This window comes from Podarcis tiliguerta (assembly GCF_965153285.1).
Source record: "Podarcis tiliguerta genome assembly, chromosome: 8".
In the NCBI taxonomy this organism is placed as follows: domain Eukaryota; kingdom Metazoa; phylum Chordata; class Lepidosauria; order Squamata; family Lacertidae; genus Podarcis; species Podarcis tiliguerta.
Window position 1 is genome coordinate 81,568,653 of NC_139541.1, and position 26,696 is coordinate 81,595,348.

General features: G+C 48.4%; 1 protein-coding gene across 2 annotated transcripts in view; it reads right to left on the reverse strand.

The window, feature by feature from the left end:
• Positions 1-1,769: 1,769 nt before the first annotated feature.
• LOC310684253 (uncharacterized protein) overlaps positions 1,770-26,696 on the reverse strand; it is a 39,610-nt gene continuing 14,683 nt past the window's right edge. The window contains exons 4-13 of one of the 2 annotated variants that reach the window (XM_083455056.1): positions 26,212-26,459; positions 23,702-23,862; positions 17,784-17,933; positions 15,420-15,497; positions 12,577-12,673; positions 11,239-11,327; positions 9,435-9,573; positions 7,383-7,488; positions 5,339-5,474; positions 1,770-3,752 (exon numbers count right to left, since the gene is read on the reverse strand). In XM_083455056.1, the coding sequence (XP_083311182.1) occupies positions 2,869-3,752; positions 5,339-5,474; positions 7,383-7,488; positions 9,435-9,573; positions 11,239-11,327; positions 12,577-12,673; positions 15,420-15,497; positions 17,784-17,933; positions 23,702-23,862; positions 26,212-26,459 (2,088 nt within the window). In that variant the 3' untranslated portion in view covers positions 1,770-2,868. Of the gene's footprint in view, positions 3,753-5,329; positions 5,475-7,382; positions 7,489-9,434; positions 9,574-11,238; positions 11,328-12,576; positions 12,674-15,419; positions 15,498-17,783; positions 17,934-23,701; positions 23,863-26,211; positions 26,460-26,696 lie in introns of both variants that reach the window. The other variant, XM_083455055.1, reaches the window with a different exon arrangement.

Sequence of the window (26,696 nt, forward strand, 5' to 3'; positions counted from 1 at the left end):
TGTTCCATTTCTGCACAGTCATGCAGGTGGCAGATATAAACACAGACCAAAGCAACAGGGCATTGCTTGGGAGAAGCGATCTGCAACAGAGAACTCCGTTTACAGTAGGATTGATTCTAGGCAATCGGAGAATCATAGAATTGGAAGGGAGCACAAGAGTCAGCTACCAGAACCTTTTTGCCCAATAATAATAATAATAATAATTTATAATTCATACCCCGCCCATCTGGCTGCACCTTTAACAATCTACAATTCCCTGTTATAGAATCTTTACAACATATACTATTCTGTTGTCCACTACATTCAGTTCCTCGGATCAGATTTTTGTCCCCTTTATTATTGGAAATCTCAGGTGACTCTTTGGAAGCACAGCTAATGCATTTATTGCAAGATTCTGATCCGAGTAGGTCCCTTTCTGTTGCCAGATTTCTGATGACAGTATTAGCCTATAAAAGGAAAAATGGATTACTCTATGACTATTGATTATTGATTTTGTCTAAATAATATTGATTTATACTGATAATTTGATATTTTAAGCGCTATATTGTTTTTATTTTAATGGAATTTAGAAATTTATGGTCTCAGATGTGCTTGATTTTAACGTAATTTAATTTATTAATTTTATCTTGTTATACCTGTGTTGCTGTATGATGTATTGAATATGGGCCTATGGCCGTAATAAACTATCTATCTATCTATCTATCTATCTATCCATCTATCTATCTATCTACAATTCCCTGCACCGTTAACAATCTACAGTTCCCATGATGATGATTATTTTTTGGGGGGGGGGGGTGCTTTAAATGCAGATGCAGTCCCACACTCAAGCTTTGTATAGATCCAGAATGTTAAATGGATTTCTTTGGAGAAGCAACAGATTTCCCCATCTCTGCTCTATCATCTCTGCTGAAATCAACCTAATTTAACCTCCACCGCTTTCTGCTTCCGGATGCTTATGACTTACTGAATTTAGATTCTCACCTCCTTCCGCCTTGCCCCCCCCCCTGCAAACACCACCAGAGGGCATCCCTCAAATTAACCTCTTTTTTCATTCTGACAGTGAAGTTGATGAGCAAAAGGAACCTGGATCTTAATGTTGCATCGAGGAAGGCTGGATTTTAAGACACTGGGCCAAGAGAGATGCCGGCAAAACTGCTCAAAAGAAAAATGAGTGTGCGTTTGTTTGTTTGTTTTAATATTTAGAGACTGCAGCAGACAAGGTATTCAGCCCCTTGCTTCAAGTAATGATGATGGGGCTGAACCAGCCATTAACAGAATCAGAGTTTTATATATATATAGGAGGGATGCGGGTGGCGCTGTGGTCTAAACCATAAAGCCTAGGACTTGCCAATCAGAAGGTCGGCGGTTCGAATCCCCGCGATGGGGTGAGCTCCCGTTGCTCGGTCCCTGCTCCTGCCAACCTAGCAGTTCGAAAGCACCTCAAAGTGCAAGTAGATAAATAGGTACCGCTCCAGCGGGAAGGTAAATGGCGTTTCCGTGCGCTGCTCTGGTTCGCCAGAAGCGGCTTAGTCATGCTGGCCACATGACCTGGAAGCTGTACGCCGGCTCCCTCGGCCAATAAAGCGAGATGAGCGCCGCAACCCCAGAGTCGGTCACGACTGGACCTAATGGTCAGGGGTCCCTTTACCTTTGTATATATAAAGAGTAATGAAAAGCACAGGACAATTAAAAAGGCAAGTCAGTAAGCTAAAAGCAAAAGCAAAAACCATGTTACGGAGGAAGAAATCATTTAGGAGAAACAACCGCCATGTGGTATTTCTTGCTTTTAATTATTTCGTGTTAGAATTAAGAAAAAAGGCACACAAGGCATTGCAGACACACCCATCGGAAAAGATTTTCTTTAAAATAATAAGAGTATATTTGGAAACAAGGGAAGCACCTGACTGCCCCCTGGAGGGCGACTGGGGGACCTGCACATGCAAATATCCGACAGCAAACTCAACTCATATAATATGTGACTGAGGAATTTTCTTTTTTTAGTCTTATTCCCTTTGCCAGCCACCAATAATTTTGAGGGAAGCGAAAATGGACCAAACCCAACTCCCCCGTTTTCACCTTCACTTATAAGCTGTAGGAGAAAAGCCCTTCTGATTTCAAACGGTGATTTTAACAAGCATAATTCTACGACTCTAAACGGTGATTTTTGAGGCTCCGGTTTGCTATGCCAGTCCTCCAAATATTCAGATCCCCACGGGCAGCCGGGGGGGGGGGGAGAAAAATAATATGAATTACGGGTATAAAATACAAAGTCAGAGCTGCTAATGGTAGATGATTAGGAGGGGGGCACAGGGTGTGGATTTGGGGGGGGGGGTTACTAAATAGATACTCTTCCAACACTCACAACCAATAGGTTTTATACAAAACTTTGCACAAGGTTAGCTGGTGAAAAGGCAAAAACAACACACAGAGACAGTGAAGGGGGGGGGAGTTAGTTTGGGACATCAGAATGGGCCGTGTGAGAAGAGGAATTGGTGTTAAAACCAGGTTCTTGTTAAAGGCAGGGATAGGAAGCCTCTTTGACCGCCAGATGTTGTTGGACTACAAATCCCATCAGCCACCACCAGCAGGGGCAGGGATGATGGGAGTTGTAGTCCGACAACATCTGAAGGGGGTCCCCATGCTGAGCAAAGGAAAATAGTTTCTGGTGGGGATAAGCCCACCTTCAGGGTTGTTTTACAGTAGCTGCAGACAGAAGATGATTAGCCCCACCTGGGCGAAAAACCAGCTGTCGTTGGGTTGCGGTTTGCCGCAAGTCCAGGGAGTTTGGGTCGGCCACAAGCTGCCTATTCCTGCCACCATCCAAGGGAATTTTGGGAGAGACGCCATAGGTCCCACTCCTCTTTCCCTCTAGCAGGTGCTCCAGTTGGCGCTTGGGGGATCCTGGCTTGGCAGGCCGGAATCCGGAGACCTCGCCACCTCCCTTTTGCCACGCAGCCCGGCCAGAGACATCATGATGTTTCTTCGGGTTATGCAGATCTGCCGCCCGTAGGCCTTGAAGGACAGCAAGGGGCTCCTGGCGGGCAGCCCGGGGGCTCCCTTTGTCGCCGCGTGCCCAGTCTCCTGTCCGGCCTGCAAGGGCAAGCCGCTCTCGTGGCTCACGGACCGGCCAAAGCGGCGCCCCGCCTTGCGCTTGGGGACGCTGAGCTTCGCGGCCTCCGACCCTTTGTCAGGCTGGGGCGATGCCCGCTGGAAGCTGAGGGTCAGGCGCTTGAGGCCGGTTTTGGGAGTCTCGGGGAGGTGGCGGAAGCGGTCGGCCAGAGTGCTGGGGGAGCCAGGATCCGAGGGGAGCATCCTTTGTGGCCCGTTCTCTGGGCAGCTGTCTGCCAGTGTGACACAAACAGTGGGGATGCCCAGTTGCCTCATGCCAGCCACTAATACTTCCATGTCAGGCTGCTCTGTTTCGGCTAGGCCGAAGCTCTGTGCATGATGCGCTCCTGGGCCCACAGCAGGAGAGAAATCCATTTCACTGTCTTCTGCGGCAGCCCTCACCGAAAGCTCTTCGGGCCAGCTCACTGACCGCCGTAGGACATGGCGCTGTCTGGGTAGAGGATCTGGCAGTTCGGCCTCCGCTACCAAGGCATCCATATCTGGCTCCTGATGTGCATAGCTGACAGCATCCGAACAGGGATTTCGCCCAGCCCCGTGGTTACATCTCGCCGCAGCATCTCCAGCCTCTGGATTTGTGCAGCTAGGCCCGCAAGCATTTTCGTTGGGTGGGTGGCTTGTTGATCCTAAAAAATAAGACATCCCAAGAGAAGACGGAGCCGTGTTTAATGCCATGCAGCTGTACGGAGTCCTGTGGCACCCGGTAAATATGAGATGAGCTTCTGCACGCTCATCTGAACATGAGTTCAAGTGCCCAAGATCTCACACCGAATGAATTTGGTTGTCTTTTCCTGCGGGGGAAAGATTCATCTAGTCCAGGCATAGGCAAACTCGGCCCTCCAGATGTTTTGGGACTACAATTCTCATCATCCCTGACCACTGGTCCTGTTAGCTAGGGATGATGGGAGTTGTAGTCCCAAAACATCTGGAGGGCCAAGTTTGCCTATGCCTGATCTAGCCCAACCCCCAGCAATGCAGGAATCTTGGCTAAAGCATCCATGACAGATGTCCGTCCAACCTCTGCTTAAAAACCTCCAAGGAAGGAGGTTGTTTGCAGTTGTTTTCAAACGACAAAAAGCACTGGTTGGGCTTCAGCAACCTTGGCCAACCTGGAGCCTTCTGGGGGTTTTGGACTACAATTCTGTGCCGGGCTGGTGCTGATGGGAGTTGTAGTCCGAAAGCTGGAGGGCATCTGGTTGGCAAAGGCTGGGAGTTGTCAATGGCCCAGCTAAGGTGGCCTCAACGCCACTGCCATCACCTCCCAAGGCCTAGCTAAGGACCATATTGCCCCAACATACACACAAGCCTTATAGCTGTCTTGGTGGTTTTCTGTTGCCTGTCTGGTAAGGAAGGATTAGGGTTGGGGTTCCCATGGTAGAACCATCAACCCCTCTTCCCTGGAACTCTGGGAATTGTAGTTCTGTGTAGCCATCTTCAAATATCTCAAGGGCTGCCACATCGACGAGGGAACAAGCTTGTTTTCTCCTACTCTGGACTCGGACCAATGGCTTCCGACTAAACATCAGGAAGAACTTTCTGACAGTAAGAGAGGTAATCATCATCATCATCATAATTTTATTCTTTATACCCCGCCCATCTGGCTGGGTTTCCCCAGCCACCCTGGGTGGCTTCCAACAAAGTATTAAAATACAGTGGTCTGTTAAACATTAAAAGCTTCCCTAAACAGGGCTGCCTTCAGATGTCTTCTAAAAGTCTGGTAGTTGTTTTTCTCTTTGACGTCTGGTGGGAGGGTGTTCCACAGGGCGGGCGCCACCACCAAGAAGGCCCTCTGCCCTGTTCCCTGTAACTTGGCTTCTCTCAGTGAGGGAACCGCCAGAAGGCCCTCTTGTAAGGGTGACTCTGTGCCTTTCCTAGGTCGGGATAAATGGGCATTCACCTCCGATACTTGGTGAACCTCTCCTTTGCCCCGTTAAGTATAGGAGAAGTGAGGTTACAGGGAACCAGGCAGAGGGCCTTCTCGGTGGTGGCACCTGCCCTGTGGAACACCCTCCCTTCAGATGTGAAGGAAATAAGCAGCTATCTTATCTTTAAAAGACATCTGAAAGCAGCCCTGTTTAGGGAAGTTTTTAATATTTAATGCTGTATTGTTTTTAACACTGAAACTCAGCCAGATGGGTGGGGTATAAATAATAAATTAGATGTGCAGAAAAAATCCACAGGCCAAGGATTAGCAAGACCCGACCTAGCTCACTTTCTCTGAGCTTGTGTGAATGCAGCCAGGCCCATCTCTGCTGGGATGTTGGAACCTCCAAGGCCTCGGCCTCCATCTTTTTCGTCAGAAGTCCGCTGTTTGTTTGTGCTCCTTTAGCGGAGGCAGGAAGCGGTTGCTAGGAGAGAAAACAAAAGATCCAATCAGAGGCTTGGGTGGGGAAACTTCCCCAGGGCTACATTCCATAGCAGGAAACCTTTCAGGGGCCACTTGCCAGAGGCAAGAAGGTCCAGAGGCGAAAGTGGGTGAAACAACTACACTCATACCTAGGAAGTCTGAAATACACTCGGAGCTGAGAGTGGATTTCATGCTCTTTATTCAGCTCATAGTGGTGAGGAGGAATGAAAGCTCCCCCAAAATATCTGCTTTATATACATTATTTACACAGTGGGCCCCACGTGATTGGCTAATTCCAGGATTCTCCTGTAGGCCAATCAGGTTGTGGATTCACCTGGAGTTGGATTGGGTGGCTCCTGTGGAACAATCAGACTGCTGCATTGTTCTAGCCAGCGGGAAGGTAAACGGCGTTTCCGTGCGCTGCTCTGGTTCGCCAGAAGCGGCTTAGTCATGCTGGCCACATGACCCGGAAGCTGTATGCCGGCTCCCTCGGCCAATAAAGCGAGATGAGCGCCGCAACCCCAGAGTCGTCCGTGACTGGACCTAATGGTCAGGGTTCCCTTTACCTTTTTAACAACTCTTACCACCCTTAAACTAGATTTCCCAGGAAACCATAACTGTTTAAAGAGGCATTATAGTGTTTTAAACATATGGTGCACAGTTGGCCATAGTTTGCAATTACCGTATTTTTCCGTGTATAAGACTAGATTTTTTCCCTTTAAAAAATGTCAAAAATTAGGGGGCATCTTATACACGGATACATGTCCCCCCATTTTCTTAAATCTGAGCCCCCCAAAATAGGGGGCATCTTATACATGGGGGTGTCTTATAGACGGGAAAATACAGTACAGTGGTACCTCGGGTTAAGTACTTAATTCGTTCCGGAGGTCCGTTCTTAACCTGAAACTGTTCTTAACCTGAAGCACCACTTTAGCTAATGGGGCCTCCTGCTGCCACCGTGCTGCCGGAGCACGATTTCTGTTCTCATCCTGAAGCAAAGTTCTTAACCTGAGGTACTATTTCTGGGTTGGCGGAGTCTGTAACCTGAAGCGTATGTAACCTGAAGCATATGTAACCCGAGGTACCACTGTATTTCATTTTTCTGGTAGCCTGCAGATGTTGTTGGACAACACCCATTGGTCCTAGCCAGCATGACCAATAACCAGATGGTTTCGCATCCCAAAACATATAGAATCATAGAATCATTGGAAGAGACCCCAAGGGCCATCGAGTTCAACCCCCTGCCAAGCAGGAAACACCATCAGAGCACTCCTGACATATGGTTGTCAAGCCTCTGCTTAAAGACCTCCAAAGAAGGAGACTCCACCACACTCCTTGGCAGCAAATTCCACTGTCAAACAGCTCTTACTGTCAGGAAGTTCTTCCTAATGTTTAGGTGGAATCTTCTTTCTTGTAGTTTGGATCCATTGCTCCGTGTCCGCTTCTCTGGAGCAGCAGAAAACAACCTTTCTCCCTCCTCTCTGTGACATCCTTTTATATATTTGAACATGGCTATCAGGGAAAGCTCCGTGAGAACAACCAGGCAGTAGGAGGCCCCATTAGCTAAAGTGGTGCTTCAGGTTAAGAACAGTTTCAGGTTAAGAACGGACCTCCGGAACGAATTAAGTACTTAACCCGAGGTACCACTGTACTGTATTTTTCCCTCTATAAGACACCCCCATGTATAAGATGCCCCCTATTTTGGGGGGCTCAGATTTAATAAAATGGGGGGACATGTATGAAGAGCAGCAGGTCAGGGAAAGCTCCGCGAGAACAACCAGTTATCACACACAAATTGCTAGCCATTCGCTGCCTCTGCTGGCTGGAGTGAGAAGCACGAAAGCACAGAAACAGGAGGATAGATGGGCCCTGGAGCATGCGAGGGTCTCTAGCTCTCCGGAGGACTCACCTGGTCCTTGCTGTTGCGGGAGAAGATGCGCAAGGACTTGCGCCCTGTGTCCTTCCGCTCAAAAGGCACTGGGGAGCGGCCGGGAGGAGTCAGAGCAGAATGCTTCCTGAAAGGGAAGAGGAGAGAGAAAAGCGGTCACAACGCTTTGGTCACATGGACATTGAAAGCATGTGACTTCACCCAAAGAATTGTGGGAAGTGTGGTTCTGGGAAGTGTAGCTCTGCGAGGGGATACTCTACAGTTCCCAGGATTCTTTGGGGAAAGCCATGCAATTGTCAGGATCTCTGCTGCGACCGAGCTGATAAAGCTCATTTTCCTCCGGAATCGCCCCCAACGATAACTAACGACCTGAGCCTTTGATGAGGCCTCAGGCACATTTCCATTCAGCAAAGAATCAAAGCAGCACATAGAAGTGATGAGATTTATGGCTACATCGCTATGCTTTATTTATTCCTATGTAGACATCAAAGAAATATACACCCTCTCTCTGTGAGAGCAGAGAGCAACTGCACAACAAAGGAACAGGAAAACCACTAACGTCACATCCCGTCTCCCGTGAGACTTCCAACAACCTGGACTGTCTCTGGAATGTAAACAGAGTCTTGTGACTCCAAAGCACAGCTCAGCGACAAACAGAAACTAACATCAATGTGGTCCCTGTTGGGATACTGCCAGGGAGACAAAGTCCATCATGACTCCACGTCGTCTCCGGACGTCCATTGATCTCCCGTAGACACGCAGTATCAGCAATTAGCGACACGAGCTCCAGAAATAGCTTGCCACATTCCAGAGCCGTGCACGCTCTATCAGCAGATAATGCACAGCGAAAGATGCACGCAGAAGAGCATTATTTACAAGTTTATTTCTGCGTTGATCAGAACAAAGAAAAACATGACTGCCTGCTTCAGTGTTCCGGCATAGAGAGAGACAAACGAAAACAAAGACACAACAGAAACATCCTGTGAAACAGGAAAATACGCAGGCTGTGACACAAACATCTTGCTCCCTTTTAAGGTGGAACGGAAATATCCTAACATCCCCAACCGCCTCTCAAAGTTGGCACATGGACCCCACAGATGAAGGGAGAACGTGAACAGGTAGGATTGAAGTCCTCTTGCATCACTTGATAGATATGCTGGGAGCTCAAACCCTGCTTTCTGCAGGGGCCGGATGCGTCACCCTGTTCCCTGCAGCGAACTTACTTGGGCACACAAACCAAGCAGGATTAAGCCCTCTGCCCACCAGCTGATCCTGCTTTCCAGCTGCAGGATCCAGCTGCATCCCTGCTTGAAAACACATCAGACCTGGGTGGGGCAAGTAGGTGTAGTCTAGGGCAGGGGTCAGCAAACTTTTTCAGCAGGGGGCTGGTCCACTGTCCCTCAGACCTTGTGGGGGGCTGGACTATGGGGGGGGGGGAATGAACGAATTCCTGTGCCCCACAAATAACCCAGAGATGCATTTTAAATAAAAGCACATATTCTACTCATGTAAAAACACGCTGATTCCCGGACCGACCGCCTGCCGGATTGAGAAGGCGACTGGGCCAGATCCAGCCCCTGGGCCTTAGTTTGCCTACCCATGGTCTAGGGAAAATGCCCTCCCTGGGTAAAATTGGGAGGTCTGGTGTGGCACATTTAGCCTGTGGGTCAAGGTTCCCACAATAGCTGTCAACATTTCCCTTTTTTTAAGGGAAATTATCTTATTCCGAATAGGATTCCTCACAAGAAAAGGGAAAAGTTGACAGCTAAGGTTCCCACGCACCCAGGTTGCAGGCAAGAACCCTCATATCTGAAGCCGATATATATTGGTCCACTTCTGTACCTTGCCCTTCCAAAGAGAATCCAGGACAACTAGCAAAACATTACAAAAACACAACAGACTACAAGAATAGCAAAACATGCAGTGGAAAAATTCTCACCTCCCCCTCTCAAGGCTTGCGGGGAGGGAAACTTCCTCATCTTTGCATACGACAAAGTCTTCCTATCATCAACATCGCCCCCACCATAGCTCCTCCCTCCCGCCCTCCATGGAAAGACCCACTTGCAACCCCACCTTTGGGGGCGTTTTCTGCCGCTGCTCCTTCTCCTCTGAGTTTTCACAGCCGGGGTCCATGGGTCTCCGGGGAGGCGCCCTAGATCGGAGAACGGACTAGGAGGTCCTGTGGGAGAAATGGGAGCAGGGCTTGTAGGATCTGCGAAGGGAGAACACAAGTATATTTTGTTCCGTTTATGGGTTGCTTTCCACGAACACAGTTCTGGGCAACTCAACAGGCAGATTAAGGTCCCCAAAGCTGAGGGCAACAGTCTTCATGACCATTTGGGCGCCATTTTGAATCAAGATGGCGGAGCAAAACATCACTTCGGAGTGATTTTGTGTGTGTTTTTGGGACGAGGTGGCTCCAAATTTATGCATAAGGTCCATATATGTGAAAGTGTCTATTGCACCTGTCTGTTCATAGAGTCCAACAATCCACACGAAAGGTTGTTGCAGTTCCACAGATCCTTTCACAGAGTCTAAGACACGGATTTCCGGAATATTAGCCTTGTTTTGCCGTTTTGGGCTTCATCAGTAGTATAAACTCATATATGATACCACAGGACAGTGGATCTTATAGCATAGTAGTAGCTATGGACCTTATGCATAAACTGATTAGAGAATGAACTGATCCACCGGGTCTTCTGCTTTTTTCGTTGTACTTCTGTTTAAATCTACAATTCAATACAATTAATAGTATATATTATTTTTTCAAATGTACAGCCGGTTACGTCTTGTGTGTTTACTGAATTCCTTTGGACCACAGCAGTGTCATCTGGGCACCCCAGGACCTCAATACACACTGCCCTGTTTCGCGCCCCAGGGAAGTCACTTCAGTGATGCTAACACAGCAGTTTGAGTTCACCCCTGGAGGTGCACTCCATTGCCTCTTGAGAGAGATGGATGACAGCTTGACAAAGGAAGACAGGCGAGACAACTGATCTTCAGTGTCTTAAACGCAAGCCTATTGCCTTCCTTCTTAAAACAAACACCGATGTAACAATTTAATGAAAGAGCTGATTCAGGAATCTGTAGCTGATCCATCGTCACCAACCTTTTAAACAATTAATTCACAGATTAGGTTTGCATGCAGCCAGCTGTGGCATAGCAGTGAATTTTGAAGCTCGGAACCTGCAACACCAGGAATCAAAAAATGCAGGCAGCTGTGACAGCATCTTAAAAAGCAGAGACATCACCTTGCCAACAAAGGTCCGTATAGTTAAAGCTATGGTTTTCCCAGTAGTGATGTATGGAAGTGAGAACTGGACCATAAAGAAGGCTGATCGCCAAAGAATTGATGCTTTTGAATTCTGGTGCTGGAGGAGACTCTTGAGAGTCCCATGGACTGCAAGAAGATCAAACCTCTCCATTCTGAAGGAAACCAGCCCTGAGTGCTCACTGGAAGGACAGATCCTGAAGCTGAGGCTCCAAGACTTTGGCCGCTTCATGAGAAGATAAGACTTCCTGGGAAAGACCCTGATGTTGGGAAAGATGGAGGGCACAAGGAGAAGGGGGCGACAGAGGAGGAGATGGTGGGACAGTGTTCTCAAAGCTACCAGCATGAGTTTGACCAAACTGCGGGAGGCAGTGGAAGACAGGAGTGCCTGGCGTGCTCTGGTCCAGGGGGTCACGAAGAGTCGGACGCGACTAAACGACTAAACAACAACAATGTGCTAGCTGTAGTAAAAACACACAGCACCGACTACCAGTTTACATTTGCATAGAGCCACAGAATTTCAGGTAACTGAGCCCTGCTGTGAAATGCATGCAACAAGCACCTCTTTGAGCAAGGTGTGTTGGGGGTGTGTCACGATATCATTACCTTGTGAGGGACCCACATCCGCTGGTCGATCAAACAGGGGCGCAGCATCCCCAAAGGGATCCAAGTTTGCTGGATCCAAGGATGACCTCCTGGCAGTGGGGAACAGGAGAAAAAGGATGGGATGAGTGATTTCTCAGGTTTTCAAATTTAATTTAATATATTTATAAACCGCTTTTTAAGAGGCAGGGGAAACTCTCCGCCTGGCAAGCAAGCGGGCGGTAGAAGTGAGGAGGGAGAGGAGCAGCGGTGGGGAAAACCTGCTGGCTTTGCCATTTGACCAGCCCCACACCTGCCGTACACAATACACCCGGGGCAGCTGATCACCAGAACCTGCACAGAAACGGGCTCTGAGCTATGAAAAAGAGGTTGCCAGATGTAACAAGAGCAGTGAGGATACAGACCCACTGAAGGAATGGGTTTCCAAAATCTAAAATCTGACTGTGCAGGCAGTCCGAAACGGGCCCATTAACTTGAGCTCTTGAGCAAATGCATAACAAGAACACAGCTGTATAAACAAAGCTCTCTCCTTTATCAGTCCGTGACGCCTAATGAATGGCCTTGCCAGTTCCATAATGGAGCAGGGATGACACATCTGGGTCTTATCTTACATCCTGACCACAGTGACGCACAGACCTTGTCAGTCTCCCGGGAACGGCGCCAGGAGTACTCTTAGAGTTGGTGACCTTCTTACCCCAAGATAAGGAATACAGGAACAGGAACACCCTTTTATGGTTAAAGAGTCCAGGAGAAGGAACATCTGTGATGTCAACTTACGTGTATAAGCTTACATGGCTGGATTCCTGGGGAAGGGAGGAGAGGGTGCCTGGAGGATATATATATATATACTGCATGGAATCTTTCAACTTGCTGTGGACTGACCACGCAAGTGCCTTCTGCTATCCGGAGAGCAGAATAAACTCTTCCTCTGAATCAACCTCGGTGTCATTTGACTTCCTTTCTCCCTCTCGGAAGCAACGCAGACCCCACCAGTCGGTAGAGTCTAATAAGGCTACACCACCAAGGGAGGGGGCCTTCCCCAATAAGTCCCTGCAACCTTTTGAGCTGGCACTGGGTCCCAATCCAAATGGGCTGTGCTCCAAGGGCGGCTGGAGGGCACCCCCTACCCAGGCTAGACAAGCCCAGCTTGTCCACGCAGAGGTTACGGGAATCCCAATACGGGTAAAGACTTCCGCTGTGGGTGCAGATATTTCAATCCTGGCATCTCCAGGTGATCTCCAGGTGCCTGAAACACCTGGAAAGCAGCTGCCAGTCAGTGTAGACACCACTGAACTAGATGGACCAGTGGCCCTGCTTTGCGTAAGGCAGTTTCCTACGTACCTCTTCTTGGCTGAAAGTTCAGCAGCCCCGGCCACATCATCAGAGGCCTTCCTCTTGGAGTTGAAAGATGCTTTCAGAGTCCTGTTACCAGGGGAGCCTGCGGGTTTAGGGAGCACAAGCATTTGGACAATTTGGTTTACAGTGGTATCTCAGGTTAAGTACTTAATTCATTCTGGAGGTCCGTTCTTAACCTGAAACTGTTCTTAACCTGAAGCACCATTTTAGCTAATGGGGCCTCCTGCTGCCGCCACACCGCTGGAACACGATTTCTGTTCTCATCCTGAAGCAAAGTTCTTAACCTGAAGTACTTTTTCTGGGTTGGCGGAATCTGTAACCTGAAGCGTATGTAACCCGAGGTACCACTGTATTTCTGTTGTCCAAAATGGGGACACGGAAGACACACACACGTGTGTGTGCGTGTGCAACTAGCCACAAAAAGTAATCTCAAGGCTACCAAATGCTCTGCAAGTCAAGTTAAGTGAGAATCAATCAGCGGCTGATTCAAAATCAGTATCAACGAAGTTATTTATCCAGCGCCACAGTAGCTTCCCCAAATCTCCCATGAGACCCACTCAGATCTAACAAGAATCTAAATCAGCCTTTCTCAAACTTGGGTCGCCCAGATGTTGTTAGACTACAAATCCCATCATTTCAGGCCACCGGTCCTGTTAGCTAAGGAAGATGGGAGTTGTGAATGAATGAATTTTATTATTTCGGTCACAGACCAGCTCCAGCCCACATATCAAGGAAGTCATAAAACACGACAGGGATACATTTGAATTTGCAATTAGGTATAACAGGGACAATACAGATATAGCAACAGTTAAAAAATGTATAAATTAAAACTTAAGTCACTAACATATAACCTAAAATTATCACTTAAGGCCTTAATCATTATGATACCACAGCTTGTTCCCTAAGTTTTATGGCAATCGCACAGAATTTGGCTACACTTAACGTGATCTCAGGATCCTTGTCCTCTACCAGGGATTTTAGACATTGAAGTTCGGATTCATTTGGAGATTTTTGCATAGCAGGGGTAATAAATACCATAGAAATGGCGGCGTAACAAGGCATGAGAGACAGTTTCTACCTCCATCAAGCGGCAGGGGCGGACTCATTCCGCGTATGGTTTACCCCCGAATCTGCCCTGCAGTAAGGCAGAGATGGGAGTTGTAGTCCAACAACATCTGGGGACCCAAGCTTGAGAAAGGCTGATCTAAATCTTCCCAGGGGGTGAGAAAGCAAATGCAGCTGTTGGTTAAAAAGAAATGCTCCACTCCAGAAGCAGGCATAGCTGTCAAGTGTCCCTTATTTGAAGGGACAGGCCCTTATTCCAGCGCCATGTCCCACTGCTGTCCCTTATTGATAGATGTCCCTTAAATGCTATCCCTTAAATTTCAAAGGGAGCAGCTCCTCTCCCTCCCTCCCTCCCTGCCAGCCAGGGAGGAGGGAGGCTCCAACAGTGTTGCTTGGCTATGTTGCTCACCCAATAAGAAGTCTAAGAACGACTGGGGGGTGGAGCTTGCATGCCTTGTGTGTGGCTAGTTAATGCAAGCTGAAGAGGTTTTTGAATGCTGGATGCCATTTTGTTGCACGTGCTGCTGCAAACTTTGCAGTGCAAAGCCAGGCCGGGGAGCTATCTTAAGTTGAGGCTGCATAGGCCTTGTGGTGCATGTGATTCAGATTCTATTCAGTTGAACCTCTGGTTACAAAGTTGGTTGGACAGTGTTCTTGAAGCTACCCGCATGAGTTTGACTGCAGGAGGAAAGGAAGACTGGAGTGCCTGGAACAGGTGAGGCCGCAGGTCCCTTATTTTGCCTGCTGGTCCCTTATTTTCAAATCTGTAAGTTGACAGCTATGAGAAGCAGGTGCCTTCTTCGCAGTGACCCAAGAGAACTTCAAGAATAATTCTGTTGCCAACTGGGTGCCTATAACCAGAAGCAGACTCAAAAGCTCTCTCCCTCAGCTGAGCGCTCTGAAAATTTAGTCCTTCAATTTGGCTCATGCCCATTTTCCTTCTCCCCAATCCTAAGCCCCCATTACAGATAGGGAATAAATTGATTCAGTTCTCATTTAAAGGCGAATTGACTTAATTTGCACTTTCTGGACTGTTTTCCCTCAGGCGGGGCTCTGAACTGATCTATTGCAGGCCAGATCATCCTCCTGCCACCAAATTGGCCAATGGCGACAGGAATTTAGGGGGCTTTCCCCTGGGCATGGTGCCCAGTAGCTGTGTTTGGCATCATGCCCAGGGCAAGGAAAAATGCCCGGCCTGCAGGGCCTTTCAACTTCTTGCTCGCCGCGCCGGTTCTGAAACACTTTGAAATTTGCACTTCTCCGAATTTTGCGCTACAGTTTCCCGTGGAGTAACGTGTACAAAAACCAGTACTAAAGCGCCTGTATAAAAATGTCCAGATGAGCAAAAACAAAACACACGTGAATGCGTTATTTCAGGGGAAATGTGTCCATTAGAAGATATCGAATCCTGGTGAATTTTCACGAGGACTTCTGAAAATTTCAAACTGGTTGGGAAGGCTATTGATGGCTAGTAGCCACAATGGCTTCTTTTCTGCCTCCACAACTGAGAGCAATAAATGCTTCCGAAGTTGCTAGAAACCGCAGGCGGGGAAAAGGCTCTTGTGCTTGGGTCGAGTTTCCTGGCTTTCCACAAAGATCTGGTTGGCCACTGTGAGAACAGCATGCTGGACTAAATGGATCTTTGGCCTGATCTGCAGCAGCCTCTTCTTGCGTTCTTAAGTTGGAAATGTGGAGAACTGCGCTCAAGATTAGAAGAAGGGGGAAACCCCAAGAAACTGAAATTCAAGAAGCTGTCCACTCACCCTCTCGAATCTCCTGGGATTGGGCAGCGCAAAGGGCTCGGCCAGTCTTGAACTTGTTCAGGGCTTCGGTGACGATGTCTGAAGGGAAGAAAGAGAGGCAGAGAAGAGTTAAGAGCTTATTTATATATACATTGGTACCTCAGGTTACATACGCTTCAGGTTACAGACTCCACTAACCCAGAAATAGTGGAGGGCGCCCCATGCTCCGCGCTGCAGGCTGCCGCCCGCAAGCCGTGCGCGCCCGGGGGGAGTTCCCCCGGTGCGCAAGGCTTGCCGACACCTGCGCGAAGCACGGGGCGTCCTCCAGAGGGCGCCCCGTGCTCCGTGCTGCAGGCTGCCGCCTGCAAGTCTTGCACGCCCAGGGGAACTCCCACTGGGCTTGCAAGGCTTGCGGATAGCTTCCTGGAGCCTGGAGAGCGAGAGGTGTCGGTGCGCACCAATGCCTCTCGCTCTCCAGGCTTCAGCGAAAGCCTGCATTCGCCCCATAGGACGCACACACATTTCCCCTTCATTTTTGGAGGGGGAAAAGTGCATCCTATAGGGCGAAAAATACGGTAAATACGTTTCTGTCTATCTCCTTATCCCTGCCGGGAGTGCAGGAGGGAGGGGGTGTGTTCTTCCCACGCTGAGAAGAATCGCCTATCGAGACCTAGCCTGGATCTTGCTGGGGAATGTAGCCAGGGAGGTCAACAGGAGACCAAGCCGGGTGCCTGGGAGTGTTGCCAGTTACTCCCGATATAGGCTTGATTTCCGACAGAAACGTCGCAGGGACATTTCAGGAAACCGGGACAAGGTGGTGAGGCGGAACACCGTAGCAGAAAGAAGCCTGGGCAAAGGAGGCCCAGAAATTGAATTCAGGCCTAGACATTGAGAAAACCTGGCTTGGTTATGGAAGCGGTTTGGTATTTTCAGCAAGATACAATTTTGACTGCAGCTCTCATCTTGATAATCAAAAGCTGTTTGTTTGTTTGTTTGTTTGTTTGTTTGAAAAACTTAATTCATTCTGGAGGTCCGTTCTTAACCTGAAACTGTTCGTAACCTGAGGTACCACTTTAGCTAATGGGGCCTTCCGCCACCGCAGCACGATTTCGTTCTCATCCTGAAGCAAAGTTCTTAACCTGAGGTACTATTTCTGGGTTAGTGGAGTCTGTAACCTGAAGCGTAGGTAACCTGAAGCGTCTGTAACCCGAGGTACCACTGTAGAGACTTTCCCCTCTCTTCAAAGAAATTGAATTCAGGCCTAGACATCGAGAAAGCCTGGCTTGGTTATGGAAGCGGTCTAGTTTTTTTCAGCAGGATACAATTTTGTTTGCGGCTCTCATCTTGATAATCAAAAGCTGTTTGTTTGTTTGTTTTTAAGCCAACAACTTTTCAGATTTGTTGATTTGGTACCCTCCGAAAAAAGAAAAAGAAAACTCAGCCTCCATCACAGCCACTTTCCCCTGCCTCTCCAAAGAATGATTCAAAAGCAAAGTCACTACCCTCACACAAGGGCAGAGAACCTTTTAATCTCAAGAACGCATTCATTTCAGGATAACTTTTCAGGGGCCACATGCTACTGGTGGGCGGGACGAGAGCCGATGATGATGATGATGATTAATTTTATATCCCACTATTCCTCCCAAAGGACTCAAAACAAGTGACAGAACAATAAAAACATCTTATAAACAATTCTGACACAGGTGAAGTTCTGATAAAAGGTGTGTCTGTTGGGATACTGCCAGGGAGACAAAGTCCATCATGACTTCACGTCGTCTCCGGACGTCCATCGATCTCCCGTAGACACACAATATCAGCAATTAGCGACACGAGCTCCAGAAATAGCTTCCCACATTCCAGAGCCGATGCATGCTCTATCAGCAGATAATGCACAGCGAAAGATGCACTCAGGAGAGCATTATTTACAAGTTTATTCAGCGTTGATCAGAACAAAGAAAAACATGACTGCTTGCTTCAATGTTCCGGCAGAGAGAGAGAGAGAGAAACGAAAGCAAAGACACAACAGAAACATCCTGTGAAACAGGAAATGCGCAGGCTGTGACACAAACATCCTGCTCCCTTTTAAGGTGGAACGGAAATATCCTAAATTCGTCATGGGCAAGAATCTCTCGGCAGACATAGCATTTCAAGTGCAGTGGGCAGACTCTGTTAAACGCACAGCACAGTCAGGCTGTGGAGGGAGCCTACTGGCTAGCGCCCGTACCATCACCCAACAGAATTCTGAACCAAAAGAGGATCCATGGAGAATGCTTAATGCTACGAAAGCAGGTAAGTCTGCATTTCACCAACCAGAGAGAAATTTGGAAGCGCCCCTGATTCCAAACGATTGTCCAAGAAGATCTGGGTTTGGTCTTGCATACTCACTGCCCATGCTCCGTTGCCGTCTCCTCCTCCTCCTCCTCCCTTCGACGTGCTTTTCTCCAGCGTCTTCTGGGCCTGGTGGGGACAGTCTCTTGGTTTCTGCATCTGAGCAGGCGGCTTGGACTTTTTCCAGGAGATGCTCAGGAATTGTGCCTGGACACAAGGGGAGATGGAGAGGGGAAATCAAGAGGGAATTACAATAATCAAATCCGGAAGTTACCAGAGCATGGAGTACCAGAGCATGTAGCATGTGGGCCAAGCCATCTGTGAGACAATAATAATCATCATCATAATCATCATCATCATCATCATAATTTATTTATATCCCATCCTCCCCAGCCAAAGCCGGGCTCGGAGCGGCTAACAACAGTAAAATAATACAGCATTCTAAAATCAATTCATTATAAAATCAGTTCAAATCAAATTGGAACATAAGCAGTCAAATACAACATTTCCTGTTTCCCCAGAGTGAACACGCAGGGGAATGTAGGTCCAGCCAAGAGGACTTCCTGTCACACCTGGTCTGGAGCATCCTCCCCCTGCGTGTGACCAGGTAGATGAGCATGACCCTGACAGACCCCATAAAGCATGGGTAGGCAACCTAAGGCCCGGGGTCCAGATCCGGCCCAATTGCCTTCTCAATCCGGCCCGCAGACGGTCTGGGAATCTGCGTGTTTCTACATGAGTAGAATGTGTCCTTTTATTTAAAATGCATCTCTGGGTTATTTGTGAGGCATAGGAATTCATTCATTTCCCCCCCCTTTCAAAATATAGTCCGGCCCCCCACAAGATCTGGGGGACAGTGGACTGGCCCCCTGCTGAAAAAGTTTGCTGGCCATAAAGGGACTAGTCACGCAGTCATCCCACCCCCTTCTCTCACTTCTTCGTTTTATACCATCTTGATGTTTTTGCTGTCTGCTGGCTCTCAGTCAGCAGCACATGAGCTCCGTCCCCATAAGGGATAAACCCACACTCTCTTCTGTAACTACGAGCTAAAGCCTGCCTTCATGATCACACTGTGGACTGAATGTGAGTAAACTTCTTATTACTTTTAAGAGAAGACTATTGTGTCTTTATTCTTTTTAAGAGGGGACAAAGGGGATTTACCGGGAACTAATCCAATCTAGATTGGATTGCCTATGTGATGGCCTGGGATTCGGACTCGGAGGCTGAACCTGAGGGATCCCAGCCTGCACAGGAGTCCCCGCCTCCAGAACCAGCTGAGCCGGGGCTGGGGCATGAGCCTGAAGGGTCCTCACCTGTGCTGGATCCTCAGGTGAAGGCACCAGCTGAGTCTGCTCTGGCTCCTGAGGTAATGGAGGACCCATTGCCTGCAGGTGCTCCACTCTCAGCCCCGTCAGAGGAAGCCGAGGTTGCCTCTGGGTCCGGTAACCCTCCAGCCTCTCCTGAGCTGCAGAGGCTCAGGGCAGAGAGGCGGAGGGAACTAAGTTCCCGCAGGAGGAGTGCTCGCCCCCAGGCCAGGAGAGGCGAGTCACCTGTGGGCAGGGGCCGCCCTATGCCTTGGGGCAGATAAAAGCCGGTCAGCCCCAGTCCCAGGTTGCGGGAGCAACATTGTTGGTAGCCTGTTATTGCCTGAACCCTGTCCTGCTCTTCTGCCAGAGTTCCTGACCTCACTCGACTCCCTGCCTTGGACCCCGCTTCACCTTTGACGGACAGCCTCCACACCGGACCCTCAACCTCGGACTGGACTCAGACCTCGCCACATGGTTGACCCTTGGGACCAGCACAGATTAGCTCAAGAGATTCAAATGAATCTACCGACTAGCCACCGGTAAAATTAGCGAAAATGTATAAGACATGTAACAAGTATTGGAAATGTAAAGATAAAGAAGGTTCATTTTATCACATGTGGTGGGAATGTAAGAAAGTGAAAGGCTTCTGGGAAATGATATACAATGAATTGAAAAAGATTTTAAAATATACATTTACAAAGAAGCCAGAGGTCTTTCTGTTAGGTATTTTAGGAAAAGAGATTAAAAGAAAGGACAGTAAGTTTATCCAATATGCAGTGACAGCTGCAAGGGTGCTGCTGACTCAGAAATGGAAACAACAGGAAATACCGACAATGGAAGAATGGAGAAAGAAGCTGTTAGACTATGCTGAGTTGGATAAGATGACGGGGAAGATTAGATATCTAAAAGACCAAAAGTTCACAGAAGACTGGGGAAAATTTGTTGAATATCTGGAGAGTATAAGTGAGGGCCAAATAACGCTAGAGGGTTTTTAAAAAGCACCGTGAAAATGTAAGAGGTATTGTTAAAAGGGAATAGAGGAAAAAAGGTTTAAACAAGGGCAATATAAACAAAAGAAATGCGTAAACTAAGAATGATCACGAAAGATTTACGGAAAAGCTGAAGGAAGTCCAGAAAAGAAAGACTTGGGGAAAACTGGGATGTGAAAACAATGTTTGTTTTGTTGTGTTTTTGTTGTAAATTAATAAAAATTATTTTTTAAAAAATCTACCGACTAGCTTCCTGCAATATACAGGGGAATGCACTCTGCTACCAGCTCACTAGCGTGAGTGAGGAAGGATATTATCTAATCCATATATCCTCTCCTACTAGCCACAACGTTCCCACATTATCCATGAGGGGTCACAACTTGCGGACCAACTGGAGCTGGAAACAGGCATGCCGCCGGTTCCCCATGTGAGGACGTAGCAGCTGTTCCAGAGGGAACCTGCTTCTTTTCTCCCCTGGGTTTCCATTTGCTTGCCCTGCCCAGTGGCCAAGGGTATCAGTTCCCTGCCTCCACAATTCACTTCCCTGCTCGCACGTTCCGCACTAGTGGAGTTGTCAGCTTGGCTCTGCTATCCCACCTCCATCCAGCAGAGGGCAGCATGCATACTTTAGTTCAGTAGCAGCCAAACTCGGCCCTCCAGCTGTTTTGGGACTACAGTTCCCATCATCCCTGACCACTGGTCCTGTTAGCTAGGGATGATGGGAGTTGTAGTCCCAAAAGATTTGTAGTCCCAAATTTGGCCATCGCTGTTTTAGTTAGTACACAAGCTCAGCACTGCTTGTTTTTCAACAAGCCTGTCATTTTAGAAGCTGTACACTAGGGGTCATGCAAAACATTCACTTTGAGCTACATACACACACAGACACACATTTCACTTCAGCAGTACAACTAGGAAGGGGGTAGTCATTTTGTTGGCAAACTGAAATTGATAGTCTAGGGCTGCCAAATATCCGGGATTTCCTGGACATAGCCGGGATACGGCTGTTGGAAACAGTATACGGAAAATCTGGATGTATGAAGCCATGTCAGAAGTGTTGATTTTTGGGGTGACTTCCCTTTAAAACAGCTCAAAAACTTCGTATATATTTTTTGAGGTATTGCAAAATAATAATAATAATAATCTCAAGAACTTTGCCAAAAAAAAAAAGCTTTGTGTCTGGATTTTCAGTTTTTGAAATATGGCAACCCTAGGATTCACACTTTGGCTTCCGAAGGTCCCAAGTTCAATCTGTGGCATTTAGGGAAGTTTTCATGTTTGATGTTTTGTTGTGTTTTTAATATTCTGTTGGGAGCCGCCCAGAGTGGCTGGGTATAAATAATAAATTATTATTATTAAAGTGGAACCTCAGGTTACGGCGGGGATCCTTTCCAGAGGCATCGCATCTGCGCCCACGCATGCGATTTAGCACCCAAGGCTCCACTGTATATTAGTATAGTAGTAGTAGTAGTAATAATAATAATAATTTATTATTTATTCCCCGCCCATCTGGCTGGGTTTCCCCAGCCACTCTAGGCGGCTTCCAACAGAATATTAAAATACAATAACCTATTAAACATTAAAAGCTTCCCTAAACAGGGCTGTTTACAGATGTCTTCTAAAAGTCTGGTAGTTGTTTTTCATATAAGACTGCTGCCAGTCAGTGTAGACCAGGGGTAGGCAACCTAAGGCCCGGGGGCCAGATCCGGCCCAATTGCCTTCTCAATCCGGCCCACAGACTATCCGGGAATCAGCGTGTTTTTACATGAGTAGAATGTGTCCTTTTATTTAAAGTGCATCTCTAGGTTATTTGTGGGGCCTGCCTGGTGTTTTTACATGAGTAGAATGTGTCCTTTTATTAAATGCATCTCTGGGTTATTTGTGGGGCACAGGAATTCGTTCATTCCCCCCCCCCCTTCAAAATATAGTCCGGCCCCCCACAAGGTCTGAGGGACGGTGGACTGGCCCCCTGCTTAAAAAGGTTGCTGACCCCTGGTGTAGACAATACTAGGGATGGGGAGAAAATTGGTTTGGTTCCCATCAGTGTCTCCTCTCCCAGAAGTCAAAAAGAGCATTAAGGATAGTGTAATGGTTCTAGGGGTTGCTCGTTCGTAAGTTGCTGTTACTCCTGGCTAGGTTGCCTGGTTGAACCCTTTCTGTCTGGACAGCCTCAAGTTCCGTTGCTGCCTCAGTCGCTGGCAGAATCCGTCAGTGGGCGTTTCTTAAACCTCTTCCAGCATAGAAGCTGTTTGACGCCCAGTCTTCTCCTACTTTGCCTGCGCGGAGGTCTTCTGCGCAAAGTGGGTGTGGGCAGCAGAGTACTCGTGCCCTCTTCGCTGGTCTCCGGCGAGGAGTCCTGGAGCCACCTCTCCGATTCCCCCATCTGCCCCCCTTCTCCACTGGTGTTACGCTGATTTCCTTCCCCAGCAGATGGGCTGCCTCTCTCCCTACTGGGACCCTCTCCGGCATCCCTCTGGAGCCTTCTCTCCGCCTCCAGCTCCGATGGCAGTTCCCTGCTCCATTTAGAGGGAAGTGAGGGGGAGGCAAGGGGGGCTCATAAACCTCCTTCATCTAGGAGGAGAAAAACTCCCAAACCTCTGCTGCCTCGTGGGATATATTCGGGAGAGGTAAAGGCTTAGGAGTAAACCCTACACAAATCTGGAGTGGAATCCCTAAGGTGGTTGGGTGGCGCCTTGTACGCCTCCTTCCGGCAACCTCTGCAGCCCAGCTGGTGCCAAACGCCTTGCTCTGCCATCCTTTGGACCACAAGATGACAACCACATCTTTTCCATATGACTCCCTGCCCTTGGATTTACCACCACCTTTCGCTTTGCATCCCTGAGAATCAGGGCTGGTCTGCACTTCCTCCCAGGTAAATTCACCCAGAAAGAAGAGGAAGCTACACCTGGAAATGTACAGGAGGAAAAAGGAGGTGAGGCAAGGAAGGTTAAGGATGGGGGGGAGGGAGAGAGAGAGAGAGAGAGAGAGAGAGACATGGGCAGCTGCACAGACGAGGAGTTAAGAGACAAGGGGAAATGGAATAGCCCATAAACTGTCATACGGCAGACAACGCGTCACACGGCACAGTATTTAGAAAACATTTCTATGTCACTAAGCCAGTTTTTAGCATCGCATTGACTGACCTATTGCACCATCAGTAGAAACTGTTAGGAGCTCAGCCTACACTCGAGTAGGACCCTGGCAGAGACACATGCCCGACTGGCATGTTCTCTCCCTCCTGGTCGTTCGTTGGGGAGCTTCAAAAGCTTTCTTCAGCCTGAACATCACAGCGACCGATGCCATCAGACATTGGCACGCTTAGGGATCCGCAGAGTTTGGGCAGTTGCGTAACAGACCTCAGCAACTTAGCATTTTGGCTAATCTACTTTATTTACATATAAACACACACGGAGCACTGCAACATGGCGCCCTCGCTCTCTAGCATCAAACAGCAAAGAGAAAAAACAAAGGACAATAGTCCCACTTCATGGAACACAGTAACACAAACATCCTGTCTTCGTCACTTCCCACTCTGTGGAATCAAAACATACACCGTCATGTGAAAGACAACAATCCCATGACTGCAATCGTGGAGCAGGAATTCTAACAGAAACATCATGCGGTTCCTTTAAAAACGGGGGGGGGGGGGGAAGGACTGTGCAGATGAGCCCGTCGGACTTACCAATCTCCGCCGCATGGCTGATCAAAGCGTGGACCACGGCTGCCTGCCTCTGCAGCTGCTCCTCAGCTCTGCTGTCCAGCTGGCTGCAAACCTCGTTGGGGAAGAGGGTGGGGGCGAAGATGACCGCCAGGTTAGCCAAGTCCATTTTGTTCTGGGCGCACCTGGGATTGCGAGGGAGGAGACAAGAGATAAGAAGAAGAAGAAGAAGAAGAAGAAGAGGAGGAGGAGGAGGAGGAGGAGGAGTTTGGATTTGATATCCTGCCTTTCACTCCCCTTCAGGAGTCTCAAAGCGGCTAACATTCTCCTTTCCCTTCCTCCCCCACAACAAACACTCTGTGAGGTGAGTGGGGCTGAGAGACTTCAAAGAAGTGTGACTGGCCCAAGGTCACCCAGCAGCTGCCTGTGGAGGAGCGGGGAAGCGAACCTGGTTCCCCAGATTACGTGACTACCACTCTTAACCACTACACCACACTGGTGAAAGGGAGAAAGGCAGTCTCCTCAACCAGGAATTTGGGGGTGGTACCTCTGTCCTGTACCTACTAGCCTTGAGGTCTAGTAATTTGCGCTAAAGCTGGGATTCTCCGTGCCGGGTTATATTTTGATCTTTCATTAGCATGTGCGTGGGTGTTACACGCAGCCTTGCTGGTATGTGGACAGAGGTAAAGGTAAAGGGACCCCTGACCATTAGGTCCACTCGTGGCCGACTCTGGGGTTGCGGCGCTCATCTCGCTTTATTGGCCGAGGGAGCCGGCGTCCAGCTTCCGGGTCATGTGGCCAGAATGACTAAGCCGCTTCTCGCAAACCAGAGCAGCGCACGGAAACGCCGTTTACCTTCCCGCCGGAGCGGTACCTATTTATCTACTAGCACTTTGACATGTTTTCGAACTGTTAGGTGGGCAGGAGCTGGGACCGAGCAACGGGAGCTCACCCCGTCGCAGGGATTCGAACCGCCGACCTTCAGATCGGCAAGCCCTAGGCTCTGTGGTTTGACCCACAGCACCACCACAGTCCCAAGGTATAGTATGAGACTGATATTTTCTAAATTTTATGGTTTACCACACATTGTAATTGGAGTGCTATTTGGACCGATGAAGCGTGTAGCGAAACCTGTAATATATCTGGAGAACTGTTCTCCTTTTGCCCACTTGGGTTATTCTCACCAGGGTGGTGGCTTTGATTTGCCTTCCTGTGATTGGTCCATGCACACGGCTTTGTGTTTCCAACTCAAGACCCATTGAAGAACATCTCATCCAGTTCAGTCTTTGAAAAACAGCTTTGAAAAGCTTTTTCATATTCTCCAGTGTGCTACCCTTGCTGGTGCGGCGGCATGGGGTTGCCGTTCTGTGATTGGACTTACACTACTTTTTGAACGGTTCATTTATCCAGTCTGTATAACGTTTAGTGCACATGTAACTTGTTAAGATAGAGTTCTACAGTGGTGCCTCGCAAGACGAAATTAATTCGTTCTGCGAGTTTTTCGTCTTGCGAGTTTTTCGTCTTGCATGGCATTCGTCTTGCAAGGTACCACTGTACATTTATCCACTCCATGTTTACAGTATTTCCAGGCTTTGTCTTGCACATGGCACCTTAGTATGTTTGAATGGTTATAAGTCTGTCTCTATTCTAGCTATTATTCTAGTAAATTTGGTTTAATAATAATAATAATAATAATAATAATAATAATAAATATATTATTTATACCCCACCCATCTGGCTGGGTTTCCCCAGCCACTTTGGGTGGCTTCCAACAGAATATTAAAATACAATAACCCAATAGTGATGTATGGAAGTAAGAGCTGGACCATAAAAAAGGCAGATTGACCAAAGAATTGATGCTTTTGAATTATGGTCCTGGAGGAGACTCTTGAGAGTCCCATGGACTGCAAGAAGATCAGACCTCTCCATTCTGAAGGAAATCAGCCCTGAGTGCTCACTGGAAGGACAGATCCTGAAGCTGAGGCTCCAATACTTTGGCCACATCATGAGAAGAGAAGACTCCCTGGAGAAGACCCTGATGTTGGGAAAGATGGAGGGCACAAGGAGAACGGGATGACAGAGGACGAGATAGTGGGACAGTGTTCTCGAAGCTACCAGCATGAGTTTGACCAAACTGCGGGAGGCACTGGAAGACAGGAGTGCCTGGCGTGCTCTGGTCAAGGGGGTCACGAAGAGTCGGACACGACTAAACGACTAAACAAAAGCAACAAATTAAACATTAAAAGCTTCCCTAAACAGGGCTGCCTTCAAATGCCTTCTAAAAGTTTGGTAGTTATTTGGTAGACATCTGGTGGGAGGGCGTTCCACTTATACTTAGAAGCCAGTTTGTGGTGGTGGTGTTTTGTTGGAAAAGGTATGCATCAAATAGCGCTGAAATCTCAGGAGCCAGAACAATGGGGAGCAGGATAAGGGTCCAGCTTGGAGTGGCTAGGTGGTCTGGTTGTCTGCTGAGAACGAGGACAAACCCTGGGCAGGAATTAAGGGCACAAACTGGTCCTTCCCCATTGACCCACCTGGAAGCTACGTCCTGCAGGAACCTGAAGAAATAGCGGAGGAGATCGGTGCTTCTTTGGGGCAGCAGGGAGGTGAGCAGGAGAGTTAGGGGGTCGCCGTCCTCTTGGTGCTGGACCTGGCACAAAGGCCCCTGGAGTCCAGCTGGGATCAGGGGCTCAGGCAGGTCCCTCAAGAACTGCTTCACCAAGGTGGCCACGTCGCACGGGAGAGCCATCGCCAAGCAGCGCTCGCCAGCCTCCAGCCGGGCCTGGAAAGGATGCAAAATGTGAAGAAGGGGAGGAGGCGAACCTTCAGGGAAACAGCTTCCTTGGTCTACTTCCCCAGCTCTGAGTTATCAGCAAGAGGATCTGGAAGACTCAACAATCCGTAGCTGGTGGTGCAATGGTCTGGGGTCAAAAGGGGTCAAAGGCCCTGTTATGTACTGAGTTGAATAGGATCCAAAATGCAGCAATCTGATTGGTCCTAGAACAATTGGACCCAAAAT